The sequence below is a fragment of the Acomys russatus genome, chromosome 23 (assembly GCF_903995435.1).
Source record: "Acomys russatus chromosome 23, mAcoRus1.1, whole genome shotgun sequence".
NCBI classification, from domain to species: Eukaryota; Metazoa; Chordata; class Mammalia; order Rodentia; family Muridae; genus Acomys; species Acomys russatus.
The window spans coordinates 29,584,160-29,611,591 of record NC_067159.1 but is presented as its reverse complement, the minus strand read 5'-3'; the positions used below and the strand labels follow the sequence as shown (position 1 = coordinate 29,611,591).

General features: G+C 40.6%; 1 protein-coding gene across 1 annotated transcript; it reads left to right on the top strand.

Moving 5' to 3' along the window:
* Fam241a (family with sequence similarity 241 member A) lies at positions 1-26,140 on the top strand. The gene is made up of 2 exons (XM_051165650.1): positions 1-268; positions 25,150-26,140. The coding sequence occupies exons 1-2, from the start codon at positions 125-127 to the stop codon at positions 25,393-25,395; spliced, it is 390 nt and encodes a 129-aa protein (XP_051021607.1). The 5' UTR covers positions 1-124; the 3' UTR covers positions 25,396-26,140.
* Positions 26,141-27,432: the final 1,292 nt, after the last annotated feature.

Genomic DNA, 27,432 nt, shown 5'->3' with positions numbered 1-27,432 from the left:
AGGGGCCCGCTGCTCCTGCACTTCTGGCTCCCAGGCCGGCGGGCGCACTTCTTGGATTCCTGTCTACGCTGGGCTCTCGAGCGGCGTCCCGGTGTGGCCAGCGGCGGCCCGAGGCGGCGGCGGGATGTGCTCGGCCGGGGAGCTGCTGTGGGGCGGCGCCGGCGGCGGGGAGTGCGACGAGGACGGGGCGGCGCCGGCAGTGCGGGCGGTGGAGCGGGAGCCCGGGGCGAGCCCGCGGCGCGGGCGGCCGCAGGGCGAGGGCGAGCAGGTGAGCGCGGGCCGCAGGGTGGCGGCTGGGCACGCGGAGAGCGGTTGACGGGCGGGGCTGGGCTCCGTGGAAATGCCCTCGGGTGCCTCACCTGAAAACACCGGGCAACTTGCGCTACTTGGGCCCTCGGCTCGCATTCTGAGTTCTACACGCGCCCAGGACGCTGTGGGCGGACGGCCCGCAGGAGCATGTGTCGGTGCCGGTAGATACCGGGACTCTCCCAGAGCAAGTTTCACAGCACCTTAGGGCAGAGCTGAACTTCATTTTAGAAGTGAAAAAAGAACATTGCTTTTTGTGAGCACCAAAGGGAAGGGAGCTTTACTAAGAGGCCAGACATAATAGAAACTGGGTACTTTTTAAGTTCTCTGAATTGATATCATTGAGTATATTAAGGGAAATTATAACATCAGATATCCGCAAGATTAGACAATCTGTTGAATGTAAAAACTGAATTCTACGTGGGACGATTTTTTTCTGCAGACAGTTACAGAAATCACCTTCTCAAAAATTCCCCAGATAAGCAGACCTTGAGAAGTCCTGTCGTCAGCCTGTACTACTGGAGTTATCAGTTAACACCTGTCTCTTGTCATTACTCTCTTTTTTGTCCTCTGCTATCACTAAGTACATTAGTAACTAAATACGTTAATATAATAAAACATTTCAACAAACGTTACTTAAACAAAAACAATGCTCTGTGGACTGTAATTGTTCATCCATAGTTCACCTATAGGACAATATAGGAGCTGGTGACTGAAGCAAGGGATTGGTAGCTAGGAGATCTTGATAGTTCCCTTCCTGGTGGTGTTTTTACTTCACTCTACCAGTATGACTCAATAGATAGGGTTTTGATTTCCTCTTACCTTAGTTGCTCAACTGGAAAAGACAGCGACTTAAGTCAGTGTACTTTTGTAATGGCAGATGTGGAATAACTTCCCTTAAACGCCTCCGGACTTTACCAATACGATGACATGGACAGCATCAGTCCACTGAAATTGTTAATAGAACTCAGAAAAGGGATGAAACAAAAGTTAAAGATACATTCCAAAAAAATAGATGCCCTGTCACTCACTGCCTGCTTCCTGAATTGTGTCATGAAATTTCATTTCCTGTACTCCTTAGCCATGTTAACTTGTGCCATTGTATTTTTCCGACATCATTTACCTGAATGCTCTAAGCTCTCACAATAGGAAAACAAAACACACCCAAGATCTTACCATATCAGTACCTGGAAACTTCTTATCAGGAAGTCAGAACTGGTACAGCCCAGCCCACTGGTGCAGAAAGCAAGTTTTTGTGATCCATTATATTTTGGCAACAGTATTACAAAGCCTGTTTTCTAGTTTTTTTTTTAAATCAACCTACAAATGAAGTTTAAAAATCTATGCAATGCCACAAAGAGCTATTTTTACACATATAATAGCTGAAGGAGAATTGCAGTTAACAACTATAAAAGATTCCAAGGAGTCATTTTAATTTTTCATTACGGAGATATTTTCTTGTTCATCATTTTTTTTTTGGGGGGGGGGTTGGTCTTAAGGGTACCAGAACTCCAGATTATAAATGGAATAATTCTGGAAAATTACTTCCTAAGATATTTAAAATTTACACAGAATTTTTCCATAAAATCAGCGATAGTAACCAAACAGAAGCAAATAGATTAGCTTGGAGTGAGGCCGAGGCTGTTTTCCTGCTCTCTTTCTGCTTAGTGTGTGTTCAGCTGGTGTTCCAGAGCCTCAGCCTCCTCAACGGGGAGAAGGAACCAAGGCCACAGCACCTCTGAAATGCCTTCTTCCCGTGGGCGGGGTCAGTGTGCAGAGTTCCAGAATCAGCTTTTTGTCAGTTCCTAATCTTATGTGTTCTATCGTGTTCTGTTTCTGTTTCCTTTTCTGATAAGAAGCAGGCATCTCCCCCGGGTTACTTGGCAGTCTATAGTCTCCACATACATCTCTCCCATCACTGAGGTCTTCTATCTAAAAGACCCATTCCCTTAGCCTGTAGAAGCATCTGCGCACAACTGCTCTTTGCTTTGTTGTTACTAAAACACCTGATGAGAATGCTCCTGATTTTACTTACTCCCATAGTATTGAAATAACTGCTACGCATACAGATGGTTTATTAATAACTAATCTATTGTCAGAGTCATACTTTACAGTTTATCCTTAGCTGATACTCCACTTGTGGAAAAGCTAAGTAGTCTTCTGGCCTGGATATTTCCAGGCAGGATGACTGACAAAAGAGGTCTGGTTAAAATCAAGACTACTGAAAAGGGAAGCCTTGAGAAAAAGAAACTATGTCTGATTAGAAGTACAAGTCAAACCTCGGAGAGAGAGACAAGCAAGGAAAGGAGTCATGTGTGCTGCTGTCCAGGGGACCTAAGAGACCGAACACAGATGGCTATTCCACGTGGATTGATAACTGTGTTCATGAGAGATGATCCACCTATACTGCTGACAGTGACTGCCTGGTGGTTTTATGGAAGATATGTGCCCCTTCTGGATAGCTGAAAGACTAAACCTCTCTGTATTTATTCTGTCTGTAATGTCAGTGGCATTTGCTTATATACAACATAGATAACAATTCACAATAACCTGAGACTGCTGTGTTTATGAAAGCATGGCACAACCTCATGATCCCTAAATTGACTTTGGAATTGTTAATATTAATTTGAATTTCTTTATTATTATATAAGTAATGTGTACCTCAGAAATTTAAGAATGCCTGTGAAGAAAATAAATACTTGTAAGGAATTATTCCAAGTAATGCCTTGAGATGAAGCACTTGGGATTGTTACTGGATCTCTGTTTTGGCTTAAGTATCCATGAATCCGTCCTGTGCAAAGTTTTCTGTCTGATTTTTCCCTAGGAGGCCTGTCCTTTTCTGAAGGAAAAGTGAAAGAGTAGATCTGGGTGGGAGTGGGGGACTGGGAAGGGAGGAGGGAGAGGAAACTCTGGGATGTAATACATGAGAGGAGAATAAATAAAGAAGAAAAACAAAGTTAGCATTTCTTCCCCATATTAGGAAAGTCCTGTGAAAGAACGACATTTAGAGCTCCTTAATAGTCTATTCTCCTAACAGTGCACACTTAAGTGGCTTCAAACATTCTTTCATAAATAATACTGTGTGAAAAATATGTCCGAGTAATCATCACGCTTCTGTGTTGAAATAGATCCCTAGAAGTGGTAAAAGTGGGTGAGAGAGTGAAACCCCTGAAGTGGCTTGAGGCATCCTGAAGAATGGTTCAAGACCAAGTGTCCTGCTTTCTGCGGCTGCTGTTGTTGTTTTGGTTGCTTTTTGTCTTTTTGAGACAGGGCTTCAGTGTGCAGCTCTGACCAGCCTGGACTCCCCATGTGGACCAGGCTACTCTGGAGCTCACAGAAAGCCCCCTGCTTTCCTTAAAATAATGATGCTTCATTTCTGGGGTTTTTTGTTTTTGTTTTTGTTTTCCTTTTGCAGTGCCTAGAATTTTACAAAGAGTGACACTGGCTTAGAAAGTTAAGTCCATAAGAAGAGGGATTTTCATGACAGTGTTTATCAAAGTTTTCACAGATGATCTAGAAAAATAATGGGGTAGCCCATATGCCCTTTTTGATCTATCATTAGAGATAGGATTGGCTATATGGATTCTGGATCCACAGTACATAGGTTTGTACTTTGAAAGGTAACTAATCCTCCTCTGTGGGCTTTAGTTTCATCCTTTGTATAGTGAGGGAGATAATTATATCAGCCTCATAGGAAGGTGAGAGGAGCACACGAGTTAATGTATGAAAAGTACTCTTAGAGGGTTCCTAGTGCCTAAGCTAGCACGCAAGTGTTAGCTGTGAGACCTAATTGTCAGATAAACCAGAACTGAAAAGAAATGTGGCAAAAGTAGTTTTTAAGATTCTCCACATCCATTGTTAAGAGGAGACCAGGCTGAAGGCGACCTGCCGCAGTACCCTCAGCATCAAACAGAACATGTCGTCTTTTGCTAACAAAGATTTTGATGCAACTAATTTGAAGCACGGGTCTGACACTTGGTGTCTCTTAACAGATTCTCAGGTGGTGTGGTGCCATGGCCACAGACCACACTTTGGCAAGGAAATAGAGGAAAGATAAGTGCACCAACCCACAGTGCTCACTGTAATTGCCCTTCGGCTCAGTATCAGCAACAGATGTATGTGTGGAAACTAGTTGACAGTTTTTCCCTGAAGTGTACACTTGAACTCTCAGTAAGGCAAGAGTTCAAAGGCAAGATAAGCCGAGGAAGTAAGAAATTTGTTCTTGACATTGTTTTTGGTATTAGTTTGTACCAGAGCAGAGGGCTGTAAACTCCAAAGCCAGTTTTCTTCTCTTACCTCAGAGTCACCATCATGGTGAACCCTCTGTCTGATAGCTCTGTTGCTCTCCCTTAGATTATGTAGCTCAAGATTAGGTATTTGTCTATACCCTCATCATGTCATACCCTTTATTTATTTATTTTAATTTTTTTTATTAATTTGTTCATATTACATCTCAATGGTTATCCCCTCCCTTGTATTCTCCCATTCGTCCTTCCCTCCCATTTTCCCCTTACTCCCTCCCCTATGACTGTGACTGAGGGGGACTTCCTCCCCCTTTATATGCTCATAGGGTATCAAGTCTCTTCTTGGTGGCCTGCTATCCTTCCTCTGAGTGCCACCAGATCTCCCCATCCAGGGGTCATGGTTAAATATGAGGCACCCTTTAAAAGCAGTTTACAAACAATAGCATGCCAATACTGAGTTCAGATGATCAGTAGTTCTCAACTGAAGACAGTTTTGCATTAGGATTATGTGACAATATGTTGACATTTTTGGTTGGTGCTACATGGTGCTACTAGGTATCCAATGGAAGTGGCCAGGAATATTGCTAATGTATTAGAGCCTAAAATGTAGAAAACGGCCCCCTCGGACGGTTTGTTATGATTGGCAACATCACTGGATTAAGGAAGAGCATACACTAGGTGCTATGGTGCGCACTTGCAGTCCTAGCCTGGGCTACGCAGTGAGTTCAGAGTCAGCTGAGACTGTGCAGTGAGTGGGACTCCTCTGCCTAGAGAAGAATGCATAGATTCCTAAAACACATGGCAGGGTGGTCTGCAGGTCACAGAGGGTTAGAGACGGGTCGTAAAGCTCTCCCCCACTGAATGGATTAGCTCTGTGATGGATTCATGCTGGGAAAACATTGAGGGGGGAGGAAAACTCCTTCCTGGATGCCTCCTCCCATGTGCTCTGCACCCTAAGTCTGAATCCATGAGCCAAAATGAATCCTTGCCCCTTTAAGGCATCTACATCAGGGACTTTGGTCAGAGACAAGGGACCCAATACCACAGCAACTGTTATCTGGCTGAAAATGTCAGCATGGCAAACTCTACCCAAAAATGTGCAGGGAAGGATTCAGTGCAGTGAGCGTTGAAGTAGCTGCCCTGCTAGTCTTTGTCCCAAAAGAGAGAGGAAAAATAGTTTATTTCTTGTCTTGAAGTCTATATTTCCAACAGATAACCCCCTTGAGCCCTTATCTTTGTCTCTTCCAGCATATCTAACTATCTTGCTTTTTCTCTCCTCCACATTCATTTCTGTATTTTTTCCTATTGGATTAATTCTCCTGTGACCCTCCTATTCATTCCCATCACCTCTGCCACACTCCCTCTTTTCCATGCCTTCCTCCCTTCCGTTGGCATTGTTATCAGACAGCGAAGGATCTGTGGTGTGGTCATCGACATTTGCACCCTGGCTTTACTGCTTAACCCGAACCCGATGGCCAGCTTCCTCATTTGTAATATGGGTACTGCTGCCCACCTCTTAAGGGAGACAGACTTTACACAAAATGCCCAGCACACAGTAGGCCTTCAATAAGTATAAGCCCCCTATTTCTACTTCATGGTCCCTCTTTTTTCACCGTTCCCTCTGGTTCTGTTTTATTCGTCTCAGCTAATCACATTATAGGACTGCATTTTAGTAAATATTCTCTACTTTATGGAACTCAGGTTATCTATTGACTAACTATTACAATTTTCTAAACTAAAAAAATAGGTAAGTTAAGTGTTTGATACTTCTCTAAAAAAAAAAAAAAAAAAGCACTCACCTTTTTTTTTAAAGGAGATCCTAAGTTGATTTCCCCCTTTGTGTGTCATTAATCTTTAACAGGAGAAAGAATAACCCCATACGACATGTTCTCAATCTCCTACTTGAGAGAAATGATAAAGCAAGATTACAGGGACAGCATGGCTGTCAGGTCACCTCAAGGAGCATTAGCAGAAATGTCACCTCTGCTTGTACCTTCCTTACACCCTGGTCTACTATCTTTCTGTCCTCTCTGGCTCACAGTCTCATCTTCAATAGCATCCATTCAGTTGCAGAAACCTGTTATGTGTGATGCGTGTGTGCTTGTGCGTGCCTGCTCCTGTGTATCAAAAAGTGTGCGTGCGTGCGTGTGTGTGTGTGTGTGTGTATGCCTGCCTGCCTGCTCCTGTGTATCAAAAAGTGTGTGTGTGTGTGTGTGTGTGTGCGCGCGTGCCTGCTCCTGTGTATCAAAAAGTGTGTGTGTGTGTGTGTGTGTGTGTGTGTGTGTGTGTGTGCCTGTGTGCCTGCCTGCTCCTGTATAAGGAAATTGATAAGACTGTTGAAAATTAGCTTAATTTGAGCAGATACACTGGATTTTCAGCAAATTTGATGTAAAATATGTTTTCCACTCTGTGATCTATTTTTCTCTCATATCTAAAGGGCTTTTTTTCATTTAACATCATTGGCATCTGTGCTTAATCTTGGCCCAGGAAGAGGAAGTGACCTGCCGTGTCTCTGCCTGTTTTCCTACAGCGACAACTACAGCTTATCAGAATTCTGATCAAAAGGAACATAGCACAAGTGTTTTGAACTTTGGGAAAATGAAGAACATAATCTTAAGAGAATTACATTTTTGTTATGTTTCCTTTGATACATTTCTCTGTAATACCAGTTTTAGAGAATATTTTTATTCCAATTAGGAAAAATTATTTTTAATCTCTTTTGTTGTTGTTGTTGTTTTTCCTAGACAGGGTTTCTCTGTGTAGCCTTGACTGTCCTGGACTCGCTTTATAGGCTAGGCTGGCCTTGAACTCACAGCAATCCTCCTGCCTCTGCCTCCCAAGTGCTGGGATTAAAGGTGAATGTCACCACCACCCGACAAATTATTTTTAATCTCTTTATTCCTATTTTTACCTATGTTTGTGCAGACTATCTACAGAGGTAGAAATTTAAATCTGAGGTCTTACGTATTACCAATTCATTCCCTCAGTCAGATTCAGAGTTTCTCATTCGAAAGTTCCAAGCTAATTTTTCATATACCAGAAGGTAACCTTACATTGCTACAAATTGAGAACTGAGAAAGAAAGTTACATTGTAGGAAAACTGACTTTGGCTTGTGGTGACTTATTACATACTGTGTACACTACTGTCTGTCACTGGCTCACGGCAAGTCTTTTGATGGGAAATCTGATCTCATACCCATAGAGTAGATGCTGTCATTGCCAGATGTAAGATGCACTAGTGCATCACAGGAAGCTATGCGCATCACTAGTGCACATAACTGTTTCTCAGCTGAAAACCTAAGGTCCTCCAAAAGCCAAATCTGATGAGATGCCACAAGTGGTAAATTCCACACCTGACCTGAAAGAACAGGTTACACTCCCAACAACCCAAGTACACAAGGAAAAAATGCATTTACTTACCCTTAGGCAGAGTTTATAAGGTATATTATAAAACTGCATTTTATACTTAGAAGTGTGTCCTGTTCTGTTATGTATTGTATTGATTAATTGTGTTACATTGCATTTTACAATGTAATGAATATGGTATAACAATTGTGACATTTTTGGATGTTTTTGCAACCTTGTAGAGTCAGAGTCTTTAGGCACTCTATATTTGATTACTGTTGTTAAAACTTTGGTTGCTTTAACAACCTGGCAATCCGTATACCTATCCACTTATACCATAGTAAGCATTTATTGCTTTAGAAAGTTATTATAATGCTTGTGTTATAGAAAGTTTTCTGCATTCTGTTTGTTTCTTGTTTTTGTTTTCGCTTGCATATGTTTTCTTGATAGTTTTTCATCTATTCAATCAAAAAATTGGAGTGGAGTCACCTACTATCCAGGCCCTGCTTGAGGCTGGAATATAAATAAATAAAAATATGTTCAAACCTCTCCTCTAATTAATCTGGTACCATGCATGGGGTGAGGGGAGACCATGCATAAAGGAACTAGTCAACGGATAGATTGTAGGTGTTGTGAGAAAGTAAAGTCAGAGAAGGTAGCTAGTGGTGATGGTGTGGGTGGGCTTGCTGTGGAAAATGGGGTGACCACAGAAGGGTCCACGGAGGTGATGGTTAAGCAGAGGCCTGCTTAGCTGTGCTTTGCTTTCACTTTCTGGGAGGGTAGAGCCAAAGCTAAAGTTCCCCCTAGGTTCATAATATTTTCTCACACATCCTTTTGCTTCTCTATATTTTATTATTGTTTTACTCACTTCTACTGTTGCCAGTTCAAATCCCTCTAGAAAGATCAAAAGATAAATAAATCATGGACATGTTTTAATTATTATTATCATCATCACTGCATATGCAGGGGTACACACATGTGTCACAGTGGAGGCCAGTCCTTTCCTTCCACCTTTGTGTGGGTTCTGAAATTGAGCTCATACTGTCTGGTTTGTGTGGCAAGCACCTTTATTTACCTTTTGAAAAATCTCCCTGGGCCTGGACTTGTTTTAGTCAGTTTTGGTTTCTCTGTCTAGCTCTCTCTTTCCCTCCTCTCCCTCCCTTCCTCCCTCCCTCCGTCCATTCTTCTCTCCTTTTCTACCTTTTTCTCTTCCTTTCTTTCTCAGTGTATTTCTTGAAGGGCTAGAGAACTGCTTAGTGGTTTAGAGAATTCGCTGCTAAATCTGGTTCAGTCATGCCAACACACCACATCGGTGGCTCACAACTCCCTGTAGCTTTAGTTCCAAGGACCCAATGCCCTTTTCTGGCTTCAGTGGGCACCTGCACACACATTTAGGTGTCAATAAATACACATAAAATAATTCATCTATTTTAAATACATTTCTTGAGAATTATAATCATATATCATAATGTATTTGTTAAATTTTTTATTTTGTTTGAGTCCTTGTTGAGAAAGGATGAGGATGAGAAAGAAGATATGCTATTTTGAGTAAAGCACATTAACACACACACACTCACACTTTTTTTTTTTTTTTTAACACTGTGGCACTGTTTGTTGGAGTGAGTTCAGAATTTGTTGTGAGACTGTTCCTGCCTTCACTCCTGGCAGACTGATTCTTGGGAAGTCCTGCAGTGTGTGCTAGATTTCAAGAGTCTAATAGCACACATCTTAATTATAGCACCTTTGTGATGAGCAAGTGTCTAGGATATAAGTACTGACTAACTTTATTGAACAAATAGCTAATCAACAATAACAACAACAAAAAGGCAGTGAAAACTAAGAGACACAGATCAAATTAAAATTACAAGAACTTTATTCTGTAGAGATGTAAAATTTTCTCTTGGCCATGATATGATTTTAAAAACTAAGCATTTTAACCAAGTGTAGTGGTGCATGTCTGTAATCCCAGTATTTGGGAGTGAGTGGAGGCAGAAGAATTAGAGGAGGTTCAAGGCCATCTCCTACCACCTAGCCAGTTTGACACTACCCTGAGCTAAACGAGACGCTGTGTCCAAGAAAAGCATCTTCATCACATAGACTGTATAAGCATTACTAATATCATTAAAGCCGATGAAATCTCTACCAAGAGAAAGAATAAAAAAGTGAATAAGATCGCCTGCTAGTGAGTTATGAGTTCTAACGTATGACCTCAGAAGGAAATGACTTGGCAGACACGAGCCAAGGATGAAACAGAAGATGTCTAGAAAGACCAGCAGACTGCTTGGTCACACTTGATAGTGCCAGTTACTAAGGCAGGGTATCCTGAAGGAAAAACAAATTGAGACCAAATGATTGAGCTTGGTACTCAACGTGTTGATTTGGTGCTTCAGGCTGTCTGCAAGGAAATGCTGGACTGCAGTTGAGCATTCCAGTCTGGAAATATGAAGAGCTGCACACACTCAGAAATAGTGCTGATGGCAGGGAGTTACGTGGTGCTGTGCAGTCTGTCATTTGTTAACTGAACCAAATTGACTAAAGGGTCTGTCTGTTTTGCAAACTTACATGTTACATGAATCAAGGATCATGAATCATTGGAGTTAGAACTGAGCAATCAAAGTTAGGTGGTACTCAGGCACACCAAGAGCCAGAGTGTCGTTTCTTGAAAGAAGGCAGCCATCAATCAGCCTAGCAAATTGTCAAGTCTATGCAGGTTTGTTTACCACAACGGGGCATAACACGCCCAGCATAAAAACACAGGTGCAAAATCTGCCACGAGGAAATGGTTTAGCTTTAGAGTGTAACTATAGACTGATTCTAAGCAGAAAGCTGCTTTTTCAAAACATCACTCACCTAAAACAGCTAATAGACGCTGATAAAGCCGGTTGACCTTATTTATATGTACTGCTTTTCAAAAGTGTTCCATAAGAAATGTGATAAACCCATATTTTCTTTTTAAGTTAGTCTATTAATCATTAAGGCTAGCATACAGAGTAAAGCGTTTCACTGTGGCCCACTCACTCGTCTCCCCCCGCCCCCCCCCCCCGACTCTCACTGTCCTCTACCCGTGCAGCTAGTTTCTTCCCGCCTCCCAGCCACCCTCCACTTCTGCTTCTTTTCACTTGTATTCCAGGATTTCTTCCTCCCCGCTCATGATCCATTTTCTATTTTGGAGACTTCATGGGCACACATATGAACACACACAGTGTTAAATCTAAGTTCCACACATAAAAGAAAATAGCGTTTCTCTTTCTGAGTCTGACTTATTTCCCTTAACATAATGGTTTCCAATTCCAGTTATTTCCTGTAAATGTCAGTTTTAATTTCCATTTTCCTAATGGCTAAGGATGTTAAACACTTTTTAAAGTATTTTTGTCATATGCATTAATTAATTAATTAATTTATTTATTTTAAAGAACTGTCCGGTTCATTGCCCCATTTATTGATTGATAGTTGAGTGTTTAACAGTTCTTATATGCCCTTGCTATAAATTCTGAATGATGTGTAATTGGCAAAGATTTCCCCCTTTATCAAATTTTATTTGGAGTCATCATACCAGAAACATCCTGGTACTGCCTATAAACTTACCTCTTAGAATTGTCTTTACTTCGTTCTAAAAGTTCTGGTAAGTTGTGCTTTTATTTTCATGTCATTCTTTGACATTTTAAATTGCCTCCCTTATTTCTTCATTGAGCCTTTGGTCATTCAAGAGTGTTTTGTTTATGTCTAAGTATTTGTACAGTTTCTGTGGTCCTTCTCTCTATCTCTCTCCCCCCCCCCTCAGTGTGTGTGTGTGTGTGTGTGTGTGTGTGTGTGTGTGTGTTGTGTGTGTGCGCGCGCACATGCGCTCGCATTCATATGTACAGAAACCAGAGGTCCACTTTGGGTGTTATTCCTCAGGACAGTGATCCGCCTTGTGATCTGAGACCAGGAGTTCACCAGTCACACTAGGCTGACTGGCCAGAAGGTCCGCAGAGAACCACCTGTCTCCACTTCGCCGATGCTGGAGTTACAAGCGTGCCAACCACACCTGGCTCGTTATGCAGGTGCAGGAGCCCAAACCTGAGCCCTCATGCGAGCACAGCGAGCACTTCAGCAAGCGGGCCAGCTCCCCCAGCCTGTCTGTTTTCTCGTTTCCTGAAGAAAGTTCCTACTTTGGTTCCACTGTGATCTGATAAGACACCAGAAATTATTTTAATTATCTTATATTTGTTAAGGCCTCCTTTTTGACCTAGATTTTGTTGTATTTTAAAGAAGGGTCAATCTGTGGTGACTGGGAAAAGTGGGTGGAATACTCTGAAAATGTCTGTTAGCTCCATTTGATTTGTTGTAATCGAACTGATAATTCCTTGTTGTTTTTCAGTTTTAGTGACCTCACTAGAGGTCAGAGTGGCATGTTGGGGTCACCCACTGCTTTTGTATCTAGATCCATATGACCTTTATGCCCGTTATGCCCCTTAGTTGTTTGTTTTATGAAATTGGAACCCCGACCCTGGGCATGAATGTTTCTTTACAATTGTTATATATTCTTGAGGCATTGTTCCCTCCTCTTACTAATCTGTAGTAGGCTCCTTTAGCTTTCCTCAGGGATTTTGTATTGATATCTACTTTACCAGATATCAAAATAGCTATGCCAGCATGTTTGAGGTTTCCATTCACTTCACAGCTTATTTTTCATTCTTGAACTCTCAGTCTGTAGGTGTTTCTTGGAGACAACAGATAGGTGAAGTTTTATTTTTTATTTTTTTTAAGGTTCAATCAGCTAGTCTGCATCTGTTTGCTGAACCATGCCATTTACATTTAATTTTTTAGAGATATTTACTAATTCCTGTAATTTTCCTTCCCCCCCCCCCCTTGTTAGATAGATTGTTGTTTGTTTTTGTTTTTTTTCTTGTCTCCCCTATTAGTATCAGGAGTCAACTGCATTACCATGTTTGACATAATGGACTCCTTTCCAGCTTTCATTACTTCATCTGTTCCTCTTTCTAAAAATGTTCTTTTTTTATATATTTATTTACTTATTTTATGTATGTGAGTGCTTTATCTGCATGTACACCTGCAGGCCAGAAGAGAGCATCAAATCACATTATAGATGGTAGTGAGCCACCATGTGGTTGCTGGGATTTGAACTTAGGACCTATGGAAGGGTAGTTGGTGCCCTTAGCCTCTGAGCCATCTCTCCAGGCCTTAAACATGTTCTTGTGGGAGTGTTTTTCTTTGTTCTCGCTGTGTAATTACCTTCTGCAGTGTTGGCCTGTAGTCAAGAATTGTCTTCCCTTTGCTTGTCTTGTTATGTTCTTATTTGTCTGTCCATTTTAAGGGGTAGCCTTGCTGGATATAGCAGTCTTGGTTGCAGTTACTTATTTTCTGGGCTTAAAATAGAACGATGCCAGGCTTTTCAGGCTTTTAGAATTGCTGACAAGACATCTGATAATATTCTTTTTTTAAGATTTATTTATTTATTATGTATACAAATCTCATTATAGATGGTTGTGAGCCAATATGTGGTTGCTGAGAATTGAACTCATGACCTTTGGAACAGCAATCAGTGCACTTATTAACCTCTGAGCCATCTCTCCAGTCCCTGATAATATTCTGATTCTGCCTGTGTGTGTGACGTGTTTTTGCCTTAGAGTTTTTAAAATGTGTCTTAGGTTTTTTTTTTTTTTTTTTCCCAATTTTTATGTGTATGTGTTTATTTGTGAATGTGTGTCGTTGGGGTGGGGGATTTCCTGTGGAGGCTAGAAAGGGCCGTCAGAAACCCTGGAGCTGGGTAACAAGCAGCTGGGAACCACCTTGATGTGTGTGCTGGGAACTGAACTAGAGCCCCCTGGAAAAACAGCAAGTATTCTTAACCACTGAGCCTTCTCCAGCCCCAGATTTTGTATTGTTTTGGTTTTGTTTTTTTCGGGACAGGGTTTCTCTGTGTAACACTGGCTGTCCTGGACTCATTTTTGTAGAGCAGGCTGGCCTTGAACTCACAGAGATCCACTTTCCTCCCCCTCCCCGAGTGCCAGGACTACAGGTGTGCACTACTGTGCCTGACTGTGTCCTAGAGTTTTTAATTACTTCCGTCAGGGTTGTTCTTGCCCTGCTGATGTTTGAATGCACTGTTCATCCAGCCTCATCCTCCATCCCTGACCCTGCCGCCATCCTCCTTTCCTCTGCCGGGCCTAGTGTGTTGGTAATGTCCTTCAGTATGTCTTTATTTGATTCATTTGTTTCTTTTCCAGTGTTTCTATTTGGTAGTTTTGGTTTGTTTGGCTTTTGGAGGAGTGAGTTTATTGTTTTCTTTCAAAAATCTCAATTTCCTTGCTGAATTTTCCTTTCATGTTGCTAAGTTTTTCATCCATGTTGCCTTTTTTCCCTTTATTTATTTATTTTTTTACTTTTCCCTTTTCGTTGTTTGCTTCTTTGTATTTTCTTTCCGATTATCATTTTCTTTTACCAGAAAACTATCATCATTTTTCATTTTTTTTTTGAAATCCTGTGCTTCAATTTGAACATTTCCTTGTTTGGATTTCCCTTGTGGCATTTGGTGTGGGATCTTGCTGAGCAGATGCCTGAACAGTCTCAGTCCCCAGTGCTGCCCACAAGGAGATACTAAGCTGCCGTGTCAGCAACATCTGCCCATGAAGAGGGAAAATCAACTTAAAATTCCTCATGCCCACTAATCTATCAGCAGTGACTATATGATGTTTATAAGTACATGAATGAGAAAAAGGAAGATGGCGTGGAGAAGGAAGACACAGAGAAGCAAGGTTAAGTACTTAAAAGGAAACGAAGACTTGAATGTTATGGATAGGAAAAGAAAAAAGCAGGAGATTAGGGGAGAAAGGGGCAAAAGCAACTACAAGGCATCTCAAAAATGAAAGTTTTCAAAAACAAAATTAAATGTAAAAAGGAGCAAAAATTAAAGCATAAGAGTATTTTCCTTAAAAAAAAAAAAGGTAAATTAAAAATACTACTACTTAATGGGGAAGATACAAAGAAGAAAAATGGGTCACAAAGGTTGAAAAAAGTGAGGAGGTATGTGGAAATAGTGCTAGATAAATGCTGAAGGGAAGTAACAAAAATTTAAATATGTAATGCATAATGTTAAAATTCTGTTTAGCACTGAGAGGAAATAGGGACAGCAATTAGAAGACATTGGAGAAGCCATTTCAAGGCACCGAGGGGGAGGGTAGCTGAACCTGCGGATTCTTTCTGTGATTGTCTGCACTGGACAAGTACTGGCTATCTACCAGAGCCATCTTCTAGTAGTAGCTTTCTCTCCTTGCATACCAGGGACCTCTGTACAGCCTCTCTGTTGTGGCTGATGTTTTACATGGAGAGTGTCTCCAAGTGCATAAGGAATGCAGGAAGCAATCACAGCAGTGAGGTTGGCACAGGCATAGGACCTGTGTTGTGGTTAATTTAGATGTAGGGCCTAATAAATATTTATTATTAGGCTAATTATTATTACAGTGGTATTTTCTAACCTGCTAGCAATCAATGAAACACAGACACTTGCTTTATTTTAAAATGAGCCTTTACCTGTGCAAGGCAGATATGACCTCCTAAGCTATCCTCCAATAACTCCTCGTCTCCATCCCATTCCATCTGCTTCTAATAAATTTTATCTGTGCTACTTCCCACCCATAATCCCAAAATACCTGCTGTTGTTGTTCATTTGGGCTATCGCATTCCCTGAGGAACTTCCTAGTCCCTTCTCTGGGTCACGTGGCTCTATTCCCATCCCTTGGCGATTCTCCTCCTTGCTCTTCCTCCATGCTGTCTCCTTCTCTTTCCCAAGATTCTCCCTGTCTAGGATCTCTGTGTGCATTATCCTTGGTTGGAACCTAGACCCCCTGTCCATATGTACGCAACCAATGGACAGCTGATTCTCCAAGTAGATGGGGAAGACGACTTCTGCTGGACCTTTTAAAAAAATTTATTATTACATTTCTTTTTTTTTTTTTTTTACATATACACTTATATTATTACACATAAATAAAATAAACTACATACAGCAGGAAGAACCATGAAACAATCAGGAATTGTATAAATGTTACATTCATAGTGTTTTGGCTATTTGTATTTGACAACCTTGAAGAAAACATCATTGCTATCTTGGTGAATCTAAAATTCTGAATATAACTCAATATCTATCATATCTCATCTCTATCTATTTAAAACATCTATCTAAACCTAAAAACATCTTAACCCCTAAACAACTAAGCTTAATTGTAAGACTAAACTATCTGATCTTCAACCTAATCAGAGAATTAAGAAGGAATAAAACTTAAATACCTGACTGAACCAGTAGTGCAGGTTAACAGCTTCCAAAATGAAAAAATGACAGAGACAGTTTACTGCTTGAACAGTCATCCAAAATTCTCTGTAACATTGGAGCATCATCTTCTCCTTTCCGGCTCAATATCTGACAGACATTATTTGTGAGGCAAGAACCATTGAGGACTTGCTTACCCTGTCTTGCCAGAGTTTGGCTGTTGACTCTGCCTGTATCCAAGCTTGCCCATTTTTAAGCAGAATTCTGTTTGTGGCAGGAACAAGGACATTTTGCCCAGTGGCTGGTTTGCCATATTTGAAGGCACATCCAGAAGGAGGTTCTTTGATGCACATCATCTTCTTTGAAGTAGGCAGGATGTTGCCAGGAGTTAACCTGTGTTGTCAAAGAGTCTTTAAAATAATAAAAGACATCTTTAAATGCCATATTCTGTAGGTCTCTGAGGCTTTTGAAGGCTGCTGAACCTTTGACATGCACTCTGGTACTCAGGATTTGATCACTGCCCCTTGGGAGGACGGCCTTGCAGGCACACAGAGGAAGGGGATGCAAGCTATCCTGATGAGACCTGATAGGCTATGGCCAGACACTGGGGTAGGGGAGCCTCCCACCTTCAGAGGTCTAAGGGAGGGGAGTAGGGCAGAAAACGGAGGGTGGGAAAGGAAGACAAGAGCAAGGGGATAACAATTGGGATGTAATGTGTGAACAAGTTACAAAAAAGTTTTTAAAAAATCATATTTTCCCTGTCTTCCAAAGCCCAGTAACCTTAGCCACGCCTATCACATTTTCCTGGTTAGCTTTTTATTGGTCAAATAGGAATTAAGTTATTAGTTAAGGTTACATAGCAATCTTGGGGCACAAAGACAGCAAGCAGTAATTAGCATCAAAATACATCAGACCAACCTCCAACAGACCTGTCTTCATATTTTGAAGTGTTCAGCGCTCCCCTGGAGTGAACTTCTGAGTGCTCAAGTTCTTCAGCAGTGAATGACAGATAAGGTGGTTCCAGACTCTGATCTGCCCACAGATCTCCCCGGGCTCAGAGCTTTCAGACACCAGGGGTATTCTCAGCTGATGAAATCTTCTGTGGCCAGCCTAAGACAGCAAAGCTATGTCTTTCTAGGCGCTTCTCTGCCTGAACCAGCTTCCTCCCGGCTACACCCTTTGGCTTGTCAGTATCTGACTCTAGTGCTTCTAAGTCTCTCCGGGCCTTCCCTTACCCAGGAGTTGTACCAGGCCAAGTTAAGTCTCCCTGACATGGTCTGAGGCTTGTGGGGGTCAGTTTTTAACAGTACTCCCTCCCTTAAGATGGCTGCAGGACCAGTGAGTCATAGAACCTGACAAAATGGAATTTCTCTCCACTTCTGACCTCCATGCCAGAGAAATTACAAAACCACTAGTGGGTTTGAGAATCATGAAAGCCACGGACTTGTCCTGAGGGTGGCGCCGCCCAGCTTTGATCAGGTTTACCTTCTGGAAGCTTTTGTTTCCCTCTCAAGGCCTCAGAACAGCATGGAAGAAGCTGAGCTCAACCTTACTGCATTGCCCATCCTGCTTTTCTAACCTTTCCTAGTACCTTCTCATTCCCTCCGTGGGTTGTGCAAGCTGTTCCTTTCTTTCTTCTCTCCTTGTAATATGGTGTGTTTTTTCATGTTCTGACTCAGCTCCATTGGCTCACACAGAGGCAACTCTAATCTGCCGTCTCACGCAGCCCTTCTTCCATTCCTTGTACCCTTTTGCCCATCTGCAAGCGTAGATCCCTGCAGACTCTTCAGTGCCAGGAATAATGAAAAGCTATTCAAACCGTCCCCCACTTGGTCCAGTGATTGAGGACTTAGACATTTCACTCAATAAGAGTTGCACAGTGTTTATTTCAGAACAGCAAAGAAAAGAATCAACAAGTCGCTAGACTTGACACAAAGATCTGTTCACAAAGCAAGAAGCTTTTGTTGTACAGGATGTAATGAGCAACTCCCAACATGGCTGCATAAATAGTATTTGTGGACACTGTTTGAAAAATTGTCAGACTCATTAAGAGCTATTGACTGTGGTGAAACAAATCCCATTATAGGCCTTAAAAATTAATAAGAAATGAAGTTTAGAGAATGTAATTCTAGCAATGAGCATTCATATTTGAGTATTTCTTATAAATATTCTACCATGAGCAACAGAGCTTATAAACATCGGTGTACTACATTTCTTTGGCCTCACTATAAACTGGAAAACTCTAATCTAAACTTTATCAAAAGAATATTTACAAATAATAAATTTAAAAAATCACTTTAAAATATATTATGTTCAGGCATCCCAAACAGCAGAATCAGTGCTTTTAGGAGCTAGCTCTCATCTAAGTAAAATGTTCTATCCATAGCTTCTGATTTTGGAGTATGCTTACCTGGTTTTTCTCTAAAGAAAGTGTAACGCCTAATATTCATCTGTTTTACTTCAAACTTAGATCTTTTATTTTTCTTCTTTACTATAGGAATAAAAGGTATATGTTATGGTTCAAAACCCATGAGTGGGCCCAGGGAGATGGCTCAGTGGGCAAAGAAAGCACTTGGTGTACAAGCCTGTTAACTTGTATTTGGATCCTCCAGAACTCACATTCTAAAATGCTGACCAGTACAGTAGCATCTACCCCTGTTATCCTAGCATACCCATGCTGGGAGATGGGCAGCTGAGACAGGAGAGTTGCCAGGAGACTGTGAGCCCACTGGCCTGGTATGTGCAGCAGTGAATAACAAGGAGACCCTGTCTCCAAACAAGGCAGGGAGGGAGACTTGGCGCTATCCCTGCCCCTCATACCCGTGCCGTGCACGCATGTGCTTTCACACTTACAGACACACACACAGACACACAGCAGAACCTGGACATATGAATAGGAAGACAGGATTATTAGTGTAGTGTTAAACAGAAGTAGTACATTTAGGAAGGAGAATAGAAGAGTGAAATGAGAAATGGGTGGGCAGTAATTGGGAGGTGACTGAAAAGATTTGGGAATGTGGGAAAAGGACTAGGAACCATGAGACATGATCTTATAAGGAGGCATGTGAACACAGTGTTTACCTCCAACCCATAGCAGCCTAGCAAAAGGAGCTGAGAGATCAGAAGCCTTTTGAGAGGCATGAGGAAGAGCAAGTGTCTATAAATTCATAATTGCAATGATAGACGAAGGCTCTAAGTTACAAACAGAATATACTAGCCAAAAGGATCAAATGTATAAGCAGTTCAGAGCCTTTCAAAATCCCTGACTCCTTAGCAAAGGCACTCCTGTGTTCATCTTCCCCTTATGTGCAATGCTGTGTCCTGTTGTTGCTTTGCATGTGTGTCTCCTCCCAAGAAGGTAACAAGGCAGTTTGCAAAGCAGCCTTTCTTTTGAGGGGTTGAGTGGAGTAATGGAGTGGTTTAAGTAGAAAAAAAGAGGACACTCAAGTATAAAAGGCCTTAGCAAATGACTCCCAATTTCTGTTTCTCAATTTTATTGCTTTTTTTATGTCTGTAATAGATTTTTTAAAAATGATGTCTTTAGGCAGCCATGATCATTGGCGCTCACTCTGCAGAAGTTCCTCGCTCTGAGCTATTATTAAGTATATCACTACAAAGTCAAAGAAAGTGAGGTGGGGGGTAGTGGGGATCATTATTTGTGCTTGACTGAAGTACATTCTCTCTTCATTGTATACACTTAGAAAGCTGGAAAAATTACCAGCCTCTGACATTTCTTATGTCTCTTTTCTGTTGATTTTTATTTTGTGGCACTTGGGTACTTGGAGGAACTCTGCCACTGCTTCCTGCTTTATTATTTTGTTGGTTTTTGTTTCCTTGGTTTTTTGGTTTGTTTTTTGTTTTTTTGGTTTGGTTTGTTTTAGTTTGGTTTTGGTTTTTGAGACATGGTTTCTCTATGTTATCGTGGCTGTCCTGGACTCACTTTGTAGACCAGGCTGGCCTCAAACTCACAGTGATCCACCTGCCTCAGCCTTCTGAGTGCTGGGATTAAAGGCATGCACCACCATGCCTCGCTGTGCTTTATTATTTTGAGACAGGTTCTCATGAAGTTGCCCAGAAAGACATTAGAACTGGAGCTCCTCCCACCTCATCCTCCTGAGTAGCTGGGATCTCAGCCCTATCTGTTTATACACATGTAACACTCCTTTTTTGTGTCTGACAAATTGAAATTCCAACTTGTTCTAAAGTCCTTTCAGTTAGGCGTTTTTTGTTTTTTGCTTTTTCCTTATTTTTTTTTTCAACTACAGGATAGTTTGTGCTAAAATACAAAGGCAGCTAAACACCTCATTTTGGGGGCTATAAAGTTAAGTATTTTAATATTAAGGTTTTGCCAGAAAAAAATTAATTTTTATTAAAATTAAGCCAAACTACAAAAGCATTTTGTAACTTTTAAAATATCACATTTCCACGAAAACTATGCTTACTTAATACTAACTTCTATAGAGGATTGCTAGCCTTTTGAAATTAAAGGTTTAGTCGTTTATTTAATCCATTATTGACACCAGGAAAGTACTTGTTGAATTGATTTTATTAAATAAACATTTTTGAAAGTAGTAAAATGACAAATGTTGTGATGAATATAAGTGGCAGCGTAGGTAGCCTTGTTTTTACTTGTCTTAATATGTTTATTTTTGTCCTGTAGGAGTTAGGGAAAAGAGATCATTTTGACACAGAACATTCTTTGTTTAATTCTGACATCTCTGAATTTTTGAGAGCTTCTTTTTCACTGCAGTGAATTCACATTCTTCATTATGACTTCCGGTCTCAATGTTTTCGGCTATATTTATTGTATCTCTGAATCTCTGCAGCAATGGTTTATCTGCAAATTCGTATGCAGCATTTTAAAACACTTACTTCTTTATCAGTAGGCTTATGGAGCCTGATATTTTTATTCATGGTTTTTAACATATGAAACCAATGTAATTATTTTAAAGATTTTCCTCAAAAATCCTACTTAAAGTCTTACCTTTAATTTGCTATCATTAAGAAGGATTTTGAGGGTGTGGCAAGACCGTTCAACAGGGAAAAGCCGCCTGATGCACAAGCCTGGTGACATATAAGTTCAGGCCCCAGATCCCATGTAAAGGAAGAAGAAGAGGACCAACTACACAAAAGCCTCTGACCACCACACACGTGTCGTGTATAGTGTATACCCATACAAACATTACACACACACACACACACACACACACACACACAACACACACACACTAATAATAATAATAATAGTAATAAACAAAAGAAAAATGTTAAAGGATTTTGAATCAGTTGTGTCACTCTCGTAGTTCTGTGTATATCTTCAATCATGGACAGACAAGAGCTGTAGTGCCTTGCTGAGAGCACTCTCCATCGTCGTGTGTAACCCTAAAAGGAGCCGTCTGCTTGACAAATGGTCTCCACTGGAGCCTCACACACAAAGAAAGTCTGGCAGGAACACAGATGACTAATGTCAGAGCAGGGAAAGCTCCGCTGCACTTCTGCTTGTGTGTGAAGTAGCTTTTCTCACTGCAGTCCCGCCAGGTACATTAATTCTTCATGCTTGCTGGGATGCTTACAGTCCTCAGTGTTTCCTTTCCCCTTTCTTTCTTATTTTTTTTTTTTTTTTTTTTTTTTTTTTTACATTTTTAATGTGAAGTCCAGTAACTACTTTAAAAACTACAAAATGTGAAAGTTTACAAATGGCTTTACCTCATTTAAATTTTTGCACAAGATGAAAATAAAGCTTTGAACAATTTTCTTATTTGATAAATTTACTGAGAAAGGATGTAAAGCAAGAATCATCCCAATGTTAGTTTGCTCTGTTAACTGTTTTATTGTAAACAAAATATTACCATAGCCTTTTTTTCCCCAGAGATGTACACCTTTAATCCCAGCACTGGGGAGGCAGAGGCAGGTGGATCTCTGTGAGTTCAAGGCCAGCCTGGTCTACAGAGCTAGTCCAGGACAGTCAAGGCTACACAGAGAAACCCTGTCTCAAAAAAAAAAAAAAAAAAAAAAAAAAATATATATATATATATATATATATATATATATATATATATATAGTATAGTATCTGAAACAGGTATTTGCCATGTAGTAGATACTAGCAGTGTATGGGGATAAGTGTGTGGGCCCTCATAGACCTGACCACTGTTGAGTATAAGGTAACACTGGCAGCTTCCTTACCTGTAAATAGAGATTACTGGGGGGAATCAATCAAGGCAACACTGTGCCTGTTACACAGTAGCTACATTATTAATAGTGCTACTGACATCACAGTTACCCTGGAAATAACAAACCTCAGAAACATAACAAGGACCCCGAAACTTCTCTGTACATACAGAAAGCATAGCACTGAGGCCCACTAGAGTTTGCTACTTTAGCAACACTGCCCGTTTCTTCCCCATGTTTGCAGGTGTCATCTTTGTATTGCTTGAGCCCCTATTCAGTTCATTGTAGGAATCTGATATTTTCATAGAACTGCATTTGTGAAGATACATTTTGGGGGGCATTTTTCCACTAACCTTCTCTTAGTTGGCCACACTGAACAGTACCAATAGTGAGGTTGCAAAATTTAGTAATCATTACATTTGGATTGTGTGTGTGAGTGTGTGTGTGTGTGTGTGTGTGTGTGTGTGTTAATAGAAGCGGGCTGCAGTAACTACACCTGGCCATTTCAGTCCCACCAACCCCTGTAGGATCCTTGCTGTTGCTGCACTGAGATTCAGGGTTAACTAACTCCCTGCTGGAGTTAAGTATTGCAACACCTACCTCTTCTCCTGCTAACCCCAGGCACGTTCATAGACTTAATTCATTTTACAAGTACATTAAAGTGAATACCGATTATATCTGATCCAGGTGCTTTGTTCATACTGAAACCACAAAAATTCTGGGAGAAAAAAAATCTTAGAAACCTTCAAGAACTACCACAACCACCAAAGTACAGTTGCATGCATAGATAACAATTAATTACAAAGAGGGTTTTTTTTATTATTTATTTAAGAAAAACACTCAACATTATTAAATGCTAGAAAAATGGAGATGTGGACCCAGAACAATTGCAAACTAAGTCAAAGGTTCTTCAGAGGCTGCTGGAGGGAAATAGCTTAATATCAGACAGGAACGCATTTTCATGTTTTAATGTACTATGGTATCATGGAACACATAAAAGTATAAGGAGCTAATAAACATAAGATTAAGCCAACCAAATCACTTTCTCTCTTCACCTGTGGGGTGTCGCCCTGGTCCTTCTATTGGCAGAACATAATAGGAGCCAGAAATGTCTGCAGAATTCCAAGGGATTGTTCTATTCATCAGCTCTTCACTACTGTCAGGAAATACCAGAGACTGACTAATCTTTAAAGAAAACATGTTTTATTTAACGAATGGTTTTGGATTCTAAAAATCCAAATAAAATGACACAGGCAGGTGAGTGTTCCACCCTGGGTGCCTTACCTCAAAGTAGACTGCAATCTCAGGTGCAATGACTACACTGTGGAGCAGGAATCCGGACAAAGCTTGGCATACCATCCCACTAAGCCTCACCTGTTAAAGCTCTCACCTCCTGGCATCGTGCTAAACACCACGCACTAAATACATAATAAGCCTTTGAAGAAACAGAATCAAAGCGGCACAAGTGGGCTGGGAACATTAAGAACTAGCGTGATGTTCAGAATTGCAGTAAGCTTGGGCAGTAGCAAAAACCTATACTGGTGGAATATATAGTTGAGTATCTGTAGAGATCTTTCTGGGGCACTGATTTCGGCCTTATATAAAATTCTATTTCAAAAGTTTGTTTCCCCTGGTGAGATTAACAGGAAACATTTGCAGTCTTAGTAGTGTTTTGACAGGAAGCTATGCAAGGGACTCCACAGCAGCCTGCATAGATAGCTGAGGCTGAAAATGAGAGATCACAACAGCAATGGCTGAGGACTATCCCACAGTAACTAGTTATCCTCCAGTCAGCTGAGCTTAAACTGTTAAAATCAGTTCACAGTGTGCTCACCAAGTTAAAGCAGCCAGGAGGCCTGCTTCATGAAACAGGAGCACAGCAGGAAGGTGGCTCTGCAACCGGGCTCTCGGAAGTGGGCGCACTATTCTTCATCTACATAGGCACGTTGGTGCAAATCCGAGCATCCGAAGAGTAAGTGAGTGAGTACATGCATGGAGGTGAATGAACTGTACCTATGTCTTACAAATCAAATCAGTGGTCTAGTTGGGGTCTTAGTCAATGCTAAGTCTACAAACACCAGCAAGTGTTTTTTCTAGTCTTTTTTTGTTTTGCTTTTGTTTTTGTTTTTTGTTTTCCAAGACAGGGTTTCTCTGTGTAGCTTTGGCTGTCCTGACACTCTCATTGTAGCCCAAGCTGGCCTCAAACTCACAGAGATCTGCCTGTCTCTGCCGCCCGAGTGCTGGCATTACAGGCGTGCACCACCACGCCCGGCTTGCTTTCTCTCTTCTTGAATGGTAGGATAGACAATATGTCAATCCAAAGGAACATTCCCATTGTCTGAACAGTATTTTTAACAACACAAATTAATTATCTTATATTCTTGGAGATCGGGAGTCTAGATCAGCAAGGATGTGCTCCTTTCTGAGGTACTAGAAGGTCTGCCCTTTTTCTCCTTGAGTGTCACAGGCTGCCTACATTCACCACTCACGGCTCCTCCTGCCATCTCTCAACTGGGAACACAGCATGTTATTATGCATCTTACCAACTCCCTCCTATAAAAGTTCTTGTGTTCGATCAGTCCACGAAATAGCTCAGGACGGCCTTGTCTCAGCATCAGGGCCTTGCTTGCATCTTCAGAGTACCTTTGCCATGTGAAATTCTATGCTCATGAGCTATGGACATCTCCATAAGTGTTTACTAAACAATTACCGGAAGTGTGTGTCCAATTTATTTGGAGATGATATGGTGAGATCATTGTTATTAAAGGTATTTACAGTGTCTTATGTCCATATCTTGGTTTGTCTATTTTTTTAAGGACGTTGAAGAATCACAGAACCACACTGGCGAACCCATTGGAGATGACTACAAAAAGATGGGAACACTTTTTGGTGAACTGAACAAAAACCTCCTCAACATGGGCTTCACCAGGATGTACTTTGGAGAACGGATTGTGGAACCAGTAGTGGTCATTTTCTTTTGGCTTATGCTCTGGTTCCTTGGCCTACAAGCCCTTGGACTGGTTGCTGTTCTTTGTCTTGTCATTATTTATGTACAGCAGTAATACAGTGGACATTTGGTAGCCATGTATGTAATTGATAGAGCTATACACTTGGGCTGTTTGGAAGCCAAAATAATTTGACATATTTCATATTGTGTACTGGCTGTTTTGTAATTAAAATTATAAATGAATGTTCTTTAACACTCAACTCTTTGTTATAACAAGGATGAATATATATTTTGGCTACATATTAGCTTATTCAAGCCCTTTTTCACTCCTGTGATCTGCACCTCCCTTTCCACACCTGCTTCCCAATGCCGAATCTGAACATCAGACAGGAACAGGGGACTAGCATGGCATGGAGTTGCAGTAAAGCTGTGCAGTTCTTCTAAAGTTCTAATAAAAACACTTTGAAAGAAAAAGGAAAAAGTAGCTAAGAATAAGTTTTCATTGGAAAACTGTTCCACCTGCACCTCCACTGAAAAATCCCATTTTGGGGAAATATTTGTCTCTCTGTCAGCTCTGCATAGTCCAAAACAAAGTAAATGAAAACTGCCACATGCCGCCATAGTGCTGGGAAAATTAAAAACCTAGCTGTTTCCTGAAACTGAAAATAATATATTTATTATTGTTGGTAAAGTTTTTGGGTTAAATGTAAGTTTTTATATGTTATACATGGGCCTTCATTACATTGTCTGTAAAGTTCGAGATGGCGCTGGTGCTAATTTCTTTCTTTGAGTTTTTAGGGCTGAGCGCCTGTGATCTTGTACCTAGCCAGCTGCATATTTTTCCTAGAGACATTTTCACTGCATTTTCCCCCAAAAGTTTATAACTTGATAGTTCTTTTCCCACAATTATTCTCAGATTACAAACAATGCACTTCCTGTCATGGCATGGAGTCTTCCTCCCAAAAGAGTGACTTACATCTTATTTAAGAAAAAAATGAGATCATTTTTCTTTGATATTTGTATTGAAGAGTACAAATGTACAGAATAAAATCTTGTGTTTAAATTTAGAACTCAAAAGCCACTTGTAATATTTTAGGAATAAAGTCAATTGGCTAGCCATGTTTTTAATGTGTACTATGGGGTTTTAATATGTTGAAACAAGCATTTCTTTAAATACACTTTGAAAATGAAAAATGGCTTTGATATTTTTGATTTTGTTAAAGAACCTAAACTCTTGACACTTAAATACAAAGATGGGGTGGTAAGGCTTTTTCCTTTGACAGGGCATTTACTAAAGCCCTGCTTAATTAACTTAGTTTTACGAGGCCACTTTGTGAAGTTCTTCCTCGTGTCATTTTAAACATTATTCTGTAATAAAATCTAAAGCAGAAAATTATGAGAACATCTCACTTGGTGTTCTGAAATCAGTTAATCCTGCACCAAAGGATAAGAAATGAGGAGCACTGAAATATATTGTACGCCTGTGTGCTGTGCATTAACATAGCCTTTACAATTTGGCTTTGGAAAAACAAAAGTTTATACTGTATTGTGTCTGAGATATTTTTGTGATCACCTTTCTGAGTTGAGTATCAGTGCATGGTGTTTGGAAAAGGCCCCCTTCGGGTACAGTAGGGTTGCAAGGTTCCAACAGCAGCCATGGGATTTTGCATATGTGCACAAAATGCTAATGAGCACATTCTTCCCTCATGCTACAAGGATGGCTAATTTCCTTGCAGAATGCAAAATAAAAGAGTTAGTGCACATAATAGCAGCTCTGGCTCTACCAGTGCCTCTTGTCATAAATGCTTGAAAAGAAGCCCTAGTATTTATTATATAATGCCCTGTCAACACTATGCATGGGCACACTGGTGTTAATGGGCCTATATTTTACGAAGAAATAGGGTGTGTTTTATGCTTTTACTTCCAAATACATTATGGAATAATGAGATATGCCGTCAAAGTTTTTGTTTAATATGGAAAAAACCCTTGATATAAAATATTTTCTCTTATTCAACATGTTAAAATGCAAACTGTACAGTTATCTTGAAGTACAACATAAATTCTTTGGTTCATAGTATAAAAAATAGATTCAAAGTGACTCTCAATTATTTCAGTTCTAAATGTAAGTTATAAAAAGATTCCTTATAAGCCA

What these genes read in the sequence shown, in the direction of transcription:
- Fam241a (XM_051165650.1), top strand. Translation starts at nt 125, where the DNA reads ATGTGCTCGGCCGGGGAGCTGCTGTGGGGCGGCGCCGGCGGCGGGGAG. An exon ending in CGCAGGGCGAGGGCGAGCAG is followed by an intron (nt 269 to 25,149) that starts GTGAGCGCGGGC and finishes TATTTTTTTAAG; the next exon opens with GACGTTGAAGAATCACAGAA.